The 10346-nt window shown below is 35.3% G+C and overlaps 1 protein-coding gene across 2 annotated transcripts; it reads right to left on the reverse strand.

Moving 5' to 3' along the window:
• Positions 1 to 332: 332 nt before the first annotated feature.
• LOC143391074 (olfactory receptor 8G50-like) lies at positions 333 to 3579 on the reverse strand. 2 transcript variants are annotated; one of them, XM_076843636.1, is made up of 2 exons: positions 3565 to 3579; positions 333 to 1271 (listed from the first exon to the last, which is right to left on the reverse strand). In XM_076843636.1, the coding sequence occupies exons 1-2, from the start codon at positions 3577 to 3579 to the stop codon at positions 333 to 335; spliced, it is 954 nt and encodes a 317-aa protein (XP_076699751.1). The 2 variants fall into 2 exon arrangements, with proteins under 2 accessions (XP_076699751.1, XP_076699752.1); XM_076843637.1 differs by lacking the exon at positions 3565 to 3579 and having other exon boundaries at positions 333 to 1277.
• Between the last annotated feature and the right edge of the window lie 6767 nt (positions 3580 to 10346).

The following is a 10346-nucleotide window of genomic DNA, read 5'->3' on the forward strand; positions in this document are numbered from 1 at the left end:
GGATAACATCAAATGTATTTATTCTACAAATTAAGACAAATAAGTCATGCTTATAGTCATGTTTTATGTGTATTATGCATAATCAAACATGTTGAGTGTTTTGAATTATTTTTAAAAACATCCCATTGTGTTTTAAATTATTTTTAAGAACATTCCACCTCAGTGCCTTTTCTGTGTGTGATCCTGCGATTTCAGTCCAACCTTGGTACATTTCTTCCAAACAATCAAGTAATAGCAGTAATCTCATGACTAATTGATAAACATTGTTCTCTCAATTGTTTATTTATCAAAATTCAATGATTTATAAACTTTTTCTAAGGAAAGTACACTTTTCATGAAAAGTTATTTTTTTTGAGAAGCTTATTTAAGGCAACTTTGACATCTTTGTTCCTCAAGCTGTAGATCAGAGGGTTCAGCATGGGCACAATAATGGTGTAAAACACAGAGGACAGTTTTCCTTGGTCCATGGAGCTGACTGCTGATGGCTGCAGGTACATGAATGCAGCAGATCCAAAGAAGAGAGCAACAGCTGAGATGTGGGAGCTGCATGTGCTGAAGGCTTTGGCTCTGCCCTCAGTGGTGCGAATGTGCAGGATGCTGGCTATGATGAAGATGTAAGAGCTGAGAATGGACAGGGCTGGGGCAAAAATATTGAACACACTGAAGCACAGAACTACTACCTCATTAACAAAAGTACTAGAGCAGGAGAGCTCTAATAGTGGAAGAACATCACAAAAGTAATGGTTTATTATATCATCCTTACAGAAAAGCACCTTTAGCATGCAGGCTGTGTGTGCTGTGGAACCAATCAAGCTCATGCTATATACCTCAGTTAGCAACCAGGAACAGACTTGATTAGACATGGTAACATTGTAAAGCAAGGGGTTACAGATGGCAACGTAGCGGTCATATGCCATCACAGCCAACATGTGACACTCTGCAATTGCAAAAATAATGAAGAAGTAGAGCTGAGTCATGCATTCAGGGTAGGAGATGGTGTTTTTCGCTGTCACAAAGTTCACCAACATTTTTGGTGTGATCACAGTGGATTGACAGAGGTCAATGAAGGAGAGACTGCAGAGGAGATAGTACATGGGGGTTTGGAGGTGAGAGCTGAGCCCAATCAGTGTGATCATGCCCAGGTTCCCCACCACTGTGAGCACATAGATTCCCAGGAAGAGGAGGAAGAGGGGCAGCTGGAGCTCTGGTTTGTCTGTTAATCCAGCCAGGATGAACTCAGTCACTGTGGAAAGATTTCCTTCTGCCATTTTCTTCTGAGAGTTCTAAGCAAAAAGAGAAGAAATAGTTTGTAATCAATATTATTGATCCATTGCACAATGCAGGATAAAATATAGGGGTTAACATCTATTTAGCCATGTATCTCCAGGTTTCTACAAGCTCTTTCCCTGTCATTACTCATAGACCTTGTGATACCAATAATTCCTGTAAATATCAAGTAGAACTGTCTCTCTATTTGTGTTCCATGCTATGAGAGTGGATTTTAGTTAAACTTCTCCCTGACCACCCAAGAAAATGGCATGATAACTTTTATTGAGTGCTCCAAAACTTCCCATGGCTTTTTAGTAGTCTTCTCAAGAGCTGGGCAAAGAAATGTATTTTTCTCACTGTTAAAATAACAATAGCATGAAAAGTACTTACACCAATATTATACTTAATGATGATGACTGAAAGACTTTCCCCTAAGATGTTGAAAAAGACAAAATGTCTGTTCCTTGCACATTTATTCAACTTTATACTAGTGGATCTAGCTAGGGAAATCAGGCAAGAAAATAAAACCACAAAGTGTCCTAACTGGAAAGCAAACTGTGACATTATCTCTATTTGTAAGTATCAAAAACTTGTATACAGAAAACTGTAAGGAATCTATAAATAAGAGGAAAATCTATTTAAATATTTTAATTCTTAAGCCTGTTGTAGAATACAAAATCAGTATAGAAATTCAATTTTTTTACACATTTACAATTAACAGTAAATAAATCTACTTATAAAACATGGAAAATAATAAAATCTTTAGGAATGAACTAAATAAAAGCCACAAAATGCATTGTATATTAATGGCAAAATAGCCAATTGTTATAAGTGTTTCATGGCAATGCAATAGGTAAAGAATATTTTTTTTTCAACAATTTGGGACAAGATAGCTACTTGCACAGAATTAATCTGAACATCTTTCTCATGCCACCCAGAAAAATTAACTCAAAATGGGTCATAAAACTAAATGTGAGACATGACAGTAATATTAGAAGAAAAATCTAAATAATTGGGGCTTTGTATTTGATAATAATTTTTTAGATAAGATGCCCAAACCAGAGTATCATAGGAAAAAATAAATTTGATATCATAATTTTTTTAAAAAGTCGTTTAAAGGATACCATTAAGAAAGAGATTTTGTAACAATACACAAAATTGTGAACATACTTTCAATGCAAATTAAATTTTGTGGATACTAGCAATATCACGGAGGAGCTTGTGGTCAGGATCCATCATAAATAATTTAAAAATGAAAAGGTCAATAACTCAGTTTAAAAATTTGGAGGAATTTAATAGACATTATTCTAAGTAAGATACATAAATGACTAATAGACATCTATAAATATGTTCAGCATCATTAATCGTTAAGGAAATTCAAAGGAAATCATGATGATAACACATTTCACATTATTTTAATCAGCTTTTCTGCCACTGTGACAAAAGATCTGACAAGAACAATTTTAGAGGAGGAAAAATTTATTTGGGGCTCTCCGTTCCAGAGGCCTCCGACTACAGATGGCAGCTCCATTGCTATGGGCCTGACGTGAGGCAGAACAACAGGGCAGATGGGTGTGATGGAGGAAAGTGTCTCAGGACATGATAATCCTTAAGCAGAGAGAACAGATAGCACCACTCACTGGGGACAAAATATGTACTTCAAAGTCATACTTCTAATGACCTACCTCCTCCAGCCACAACTTACCTGTCTAGTTACCACCCAGATAATCTTTATCAGGGGATTGGATTAATGCGTTGATTAGTTTAGGCCTTAATAACCCAATTGTTTAACCTCTAAACAGTCTTGCATTGTTACACATGAACTTTTGTAGGATACAAAAATATCTAAATCAGTACACATTCATCTGGAAGGTTATGATCAAAACAAGTCTTGGCAAGAATGGGAAGGATTGTGAATCTTCATCTATTTTATCAATTTCTGGTAGGACTGCAAAATGAAATAAACTGTGAGAAAAACAGTTGTGGCAGTTTTTCAAAATATGAAATGTAGAGTTATCTCCTGGCACCAAAATTTCACGGCCGTGTAAGTACTCACAAGAAAAGAAAACATACATCTATAACAAAAAGTTATATGTGAATGTCCAAAGCACCTCTGCTTATGAGAACCAAAGAGTGAAAGCTACCCAATGCCCATTCAGGAATGAATAGACAAACAAAAGGTAGCATATTCTTATAATGGAACATATAAGAACAATAAAAGGCACTGAGATATGGCACATCATGAATGCACTTAAAACACTTTAAATGAAAGAAAACAGACAGAAAAGAGGACACATTGTATAATTCCATTGCTGTAAAGTGACAGATCAGTGTCTGCCCAGGGCTATGAGCAGGAATGTTCTGGACGGGATTGCTAAAGGGCCTGGGTCTTATTTGGATTTTCAGGAAGGTGTTCTATAATTAAAACATGGTGACAGGTGTATAACTACATGAACATACCAAAAAAATCACTGAATTAAAGAGTTGAAAAGGTAGATTTTATGCCAGCTATATTTCAGCAAATATCTTATAAAAATCTAAATGACTTCAAAATAATAATGACACCATTCTAAACACAAACAGTATTCTATTATGACTTAATTTTTTTTTAGTCTCCTATAAACCTTGATGTTCACCTCTGTATTTTTGTCAAGTTCTCTTCAAACAATGTACAAATTTCTCAGGTAACACCAAATTGTGCTACATAACACAAAACAGGAAAAACATAGCACTATCTTGCTACTGACTATTAAGAAATTGTAGCTGCAAAACAGAAACATACCCAATGAAGGTATTATTGCTATGTCTTTATCAGACAAAAATCAACAAGTTAAAAAATAGATATTATTAAGCAAGATTTAATAGCAATACAATTGTAAAATTGTCAGAAATACATAGCAGCATTAAGTGAAGTACCAGGAATTTGCTTCTTGATATCTGCTCTGACTTTCCATTTGGCCATCTCCTGGAGAGCACAAACTTCCCTTATTCTGGGCCAATTCAATGTTTACTACAAAAGCTGTCCAAAAAGAAGAAAAGCTGAAGTATGTCTACATTAGGAAATCGCTTTTTTTTTTTTTCACGATTGAGCCAAAATGTTGCTGATTTTGTAAACCCAACGCCCACACTTTTATATTTATCTCTTCAGTTTTTAAATTTTAATACATTTTCTGATTTTGCCTGTAATAATAAATCTGAGTTCCTATACTACTATGGTTTGAATGTTCCCAAAATTCCATGTATTATTAATGGGGCTGGGGCTGTAGCTCAGTGTCTTCTATGTCCAAACAAGTATCACATGATATAACTATTATCTGAAAGGACCTTTGGTAGTTTCTCAGAATTAACTCATAATTCTTTTAATTTTTTCCTCTGTCATTTAATCCTGTGAGATCCCATATAATCCTGACTAATAAAGAATGATAAAATAGTTTTTCCATCTATAAATTCAAAAAATTTTGCCGAACAATGACAATATATGTGATATACCATCTTTAATAGTGACATCACAGATAACAAGAACAAATTTTGTGTGCCCATGGGTATGTTAGTTTTGCCTCTATGTAGCATGTACTGATTCCAGTTGATCTTTTATACACTTAATTGTAAATTTATTACAATGCTTGTAAGTGCCCTGCATTTAGCAAGTCTCAATGAAGATGTGATCAATAACATAACTGCAAAAAGTGTATAGATAAGCTTATACAGAATCCAAATGAATGAGCAATGCTGGGTTGTAATGAGTAAACAAAGAAGCATTTTCCATGATTCAATACTGCAAGACACTGAGAGATGATAAGGGAATCTATGCTCACCAGGGTATTTGACTCTTCCCTGAGAACAGGGACAAACAGATAAAACAACCATGTGCATTTCTATTAAGTCTGAAAGAGAGAGTTCAGCAGAAGATTTTAAGATTTTAAAAGTCAAGATCTGGAATTCAGACTCACCCCTTGTTCTTCTCAAAGAGTTCAGTATTGTTTATTTTTTCTTCTTAGTTGCTCTGGAGGAAAAATGACTTTGATGGTAAGAGATGGTGACAGACCAAAGGTATTTTTGAGTCACTAATCTTGAGTTCTCATGAAGCTGATGCCCAAAGCCACTTGGCCCTCTGCAAATGTTGGCTGATGTGATGATCATGATTATTTTTTGTATACTCAGTATAGTTAATCAGAGTGTGATTAAGAGTAATCAATGATAATGGCCCCTCATGGGAATCTCGTACTACAAGTGTGTACTCTGGGGAAAATTCACAAGTTTCCTTTTTCAAATTTGGTTCTCAACAGTTGAACATGGTCATATTTGTGCAATTCATTGTTCTTGTTTGATTATGGATTAAAAAGAATGTGGTAAGATATATTTTTAGAACTCAGTGACTTTCATGACAACACATATAAAAATTAAAATTTTCAAAAAAATATGAAATATGCACTAAAAGAATTTTCTTAAATCATTATCCTACTAGGGAAAAATAGAAAAGCAGAAAATACCACCAAAGTGTATAAATTTGAAAGTTTTTTTTTTGATCCTAGTAGATACATTTAGATTATATATATTAATAAGCAAGGAATTCTAGGGATTGGTAACTTTGGGGCTGAATAGAATGGTTTCATTCAGATATAATCTTAAAATTTAGATATTGGTGAGGAGTTCCTGACTAATAAAGAATGATAAAAAATGTTTTTCCATCTATAAATGAAAGAAAAATGTTGCAGGACAATGACAATATTTGTAATGTAAAAATTATCTTCATAATAAATTATTCATTTGGAAGTAAATTTACATTTAATATTGTTACCATTCATTATATAATAATGTATGAATTTTGAGATAAAAATTGCAATAAATTCTTTGGATCCATTTTAGGCTCAGGTGCACAGATCTCTCTGCTACACAGGTGCTTGATGATCCAAAAAGAGAATGCTGGGCACTATAGAAGCCAGGAAATGGAACTATTAAATTTCAGGGAAATGGTCACTGACTTTCCTCAAGAGGAATGGGAATGCCTGGACCCTGCTCAGTGAAATTCATATAGAGATGTTAGAGTATTGCAGAAACCTGGTCTTCCTGGATCTTGCTGGCTCTCCATATTTCTGGAGCAAAGGAAAGAGCCCTGGAATTTGAAGAGGCAAGAGAATGTAGCCAAATTCTCAGTTCTTCCACTGAAGATAGTAGAATGGATCTGAGCAACAACCCTTGACACATGCCCCCACACACAGCCCAGAAAGGAAGTAGTAAAAGAAAAGCTGACCAGACAGTCTCCACAGGAGCTCAGGCAAAGATGGGCAAACTGACATCCTATACCCAACATGGTGATGGATAAACTCTGGTGAACTTTACAACCCTGATCACAGGGTTTTGAACCATAGATGGCCCACAGTCAGCCTACACCCATAAATGCTGCAGTTCTAGGCAGTCATTATGTGCTAAGATAGCAACGCTCAAAACAAAACCAAGAAAAGACTCAGTGGAAGGGCTTGGGCATCAGGAATTCACAACCATGTGCAATAGGAAGTCAGATACGGCTTGTTCAATGGACTATGTATCCCAGTCATAGTGACAGTATCCTGGCAATCTACATCAGTCAGGCAGGGGAGGATTCTGAACCACAGACTAACCACAGAGAACCTGGAATCAGAGCTTTTATGCTTCCAGATAGCCACTAGGTTTTATGCCACATTAAAGAAGGTCCTGTGAAGGGGACCCAGTGCACAGCATCCTTCAGCAGCCAGTGCAACAGCCCTGAATCTGCACCCAATTGAAACAACCACCAAATACAGTAGAACAAATACCCTGTGAGCATGTAGCTGTAGGCCCCTGCACTGACAAACAAGAAAGAGGGGGTGAGAAAGCCACAGCAACCAGGGAACAGTGATGGTGGGTATCTTCTAAAGGTCCCAAAGCCTAATGGAATTCGAGCTAGGAAGACTCAGTGAGAATTTTCTCTACCTTGGCATAAATTATTATAAAAATCCCTCATATCCATTTTGATCACTTATAATATACACATACACACACGTATGTATTCATGTTACCCTTCATTTTGCATTGACTGTTGATTCCTTTGTATTTGATACTGTACCCTCAAACCTTTTTAATATTTTAAATCTTTAACTGAAATCATTTTATCTTTGATTTCCTAGCTCAGGTTTACACCGACTCCTCTTATCTAGTCTTTTCTCTCTTGCATTAACTATTACTGCCTCAAATCTCCACTGGCCATCTTTTTCTTCCTTGTACCTTGGTTTGTATTATTCTTTTCTATGCTTTCTATTTCTTCTCTTTTTCCTTTTGAAGATTTTATCTTCTCCCCCCCCCCCATATAATGTAAGCACCCATATAATGTAAGCACAAATTTACTATCTCTAGTAACTAATTTCTCAGCCCTGTCTAGAATATTATTAAAGACACAGAATATAAAATTGCCACAATTTTATTCCTGGATTAGAGGAACTATGGGCAACATTTTCCACAAAGTTTGCTTTTCTTAAGATCGATTAGTACATGCCTTCAGTCTGATTATACTAAGTAGGCTTTAATGTTTCCTTTCAAGGTGGTGCTGATATTGGGTACAGCAGAGGAGACACATACAGGGGGAGTTTTGATACCTGGATATTTGCCAGCTCTAGGCTCTTAAAGAAAGAAACTCACTGTGGTGTCAGCAGAATCAGTCATTGAAGTGTTCTCTACTGTGTGGGGTAGTTTGTTCCTTTGGTTTTTTGTACCTTGTGTATGTCTAAGTAGAAACATAAAAGTAAAAGTGATCATCATCCCAGCAGATGAGTAAAAATATAAGTGGTGTGAAAAAGCAAAGGAACAAATCACCTCAAAAGACTCAGAACATTTCAGTTGATTCTATTGACACCACAGTGGAGAAAATGTTGGAAAAATAATTTAGAAAGTTTATAGTTAAAATGTTCAATGATTTAAAAGATAATGTAAATGATGAGCATAATGTTTTTTTATTGGTTGTTCAAAACATTACAAAGCTCTTGACATATCATATTTCATACAATAGATTCAAGTGGGTTATGAACTCCCATTTTTACCCCAAATACAGATTGCAGAATCACATCGGTTACACATCCATATTTCTACATAATGCCATATTAGTGACTGTTGTATTCTGCTACCTTTCCTATCCTCTACTATCCCCCCTCCCCTCCCCTCCCATCTTCTCTCTCTACCCCATCTACTGTAATTCATTTCTCTCCTTGTTTATTTTCCCATTCCCCTCACAAACTCTTATATATAATTTTGTATAACAATGAGGGTCTCCTTCATTTTCCATGCAATTTCCCTTTTCTCTCCCTTTCCCTCCCACCTCATGTCTCTGTTTAATGTTAATCTTTACCTCCTGCTATTCCTCCCTGCTCTGTTCTTAGTTGCTCTCTTTATATCAAAGAAGATATTTGGCATTTGTTTTTTAGGGATTGGCTAGCTTCACTTAGCATAATCTGCTCTAGTGCCATCCATTTCCCTGCAAATTCCATGATTTTGTCATTTTTTAGGGCTGCATAACACTCCATGGTGTATAAATGCCACATTTTTATAGTCTGAGAAGGGCAATAGCTGGGTCAAATGGTGGTTCCATTCCCAGCTTTCCCAGGAATCTCCATACTGCTTTCCAAATTGGACGCACCAACTTGCAGTTCCACCAGCAATGTACAATTGTACCCTTTTCCCCATATCCTCGCCAGCACTTGTTGTTGTTTGACTTCATAATGGCTGCCAATCTTACTGGAGTGAGATGGTATTTTAGGGTGGTTTTGATTTGCATTTCTCTGACTGCTAGAGATGGTGAGCATTTTTTCATGTACTTGTTGATTGATTGTATGTCCTCCTCTGAGAAGTGTCTGTTCAGGTCCTTGGCCCATTTGTTGATTGGGTTATTTGTTATCTTGTTGTCTAATTTTTTGAGTTCTTTGTATACTCTGGATATTAGGGCTCAGTCTGAAGTGTGAGGAGTAAAAATTTGTTCCCATGATGTAGGCTCCCTGTTTACCTCTCATTGTTTCTCTTGCTGAGAAAAAACTTTTTAGTTTAAGTAAGTCCCATTTGTTGATTCTTGTTAATAACTCTTGTGCTATGGGTGTCCTATTAAGGAATTTGGATCCTGACCCCACAATATGTAGATTGGAGCCAACTTTTTCTTCTATCAGATGCAGAGTCTCTGATTTGATATCAAGTTCCTTGATCATGAGCATAATACTTAAGAGAGAAAATAGATTAAAGATCATTTCCATAAAGAGATAAATATTCTGAAAAAGAACCAAACAGAATTCCTGTATATTAAAAACTCAATACATCAAATCAAAAATTCTGTGAAAAAAATCACCAATAGATTAGACGGCACATAAGAAAGATTCTCAGGCATTAAAGACACAGATATAATCTTGTAAATAAAGTTGATGATGAAGAAAATGTGTTAAGAGACTATGAAATTTGGGATAATATTAAGAGAAAAAAATAAAAATTATTGGAATATACGAAAACAACAAAACACAAATAAAGGAATGCATAATCATTTCAATGAAATAGTATCTGAAAAATCACCAACATCAGGAATGAGGTAGGCATCCAAATAAAAAATGCACTTAGAACCCCAATAGGAAGATCAGAGAAGTTCCTCTGTAAGACATATTATAAATAAAATGCCTAATTTATAGAATACAGATAGAATTTTAAAATCTACAAGAAAAAAATGGCAAATCACATTTAGAGATAAGTCAATATGGATTTCAACTCATTTCTCAACTCATATCCTAAGTGCCAGTACTTGAAATTATATATTACAATCCCGAAGAAAAGGGTGTCAAACAAAATTACTATATGCAGCAAAATTGTCCTTTAGAATTGAAAATAAAATAAAAATCTTCCATGATAAGCAGTAACTAAAAGAATTACTATGCCTATGGGACAAAACCTACTTAATGAAATATTTTATGCAGTATAAATGAAAAATAAAAACCAGAAAAAGGATTAACTTTACTATCATATAGCCAATTAAAGCTGAACCAAGACTGAAATAATCATTAAATAAATGAAAATGACAGGAAATAAAAAATTGCTTTTTC

This window comes from Callospermophilus lateralis, chromosome 2 (genome assembly GCF_048772815.1).
Source record: "Callospermophilus lateralis isolate mCalLat2 chromosome 2, mCalLat2.hap1, whole genome shotgun sequence".
Lineage (NCBI taxonomy): Eukaryota > Metazoa > Chordata > Mammalia > Rodentia > Sciuridae > Callospermophilus > Callospermophilus lateralis.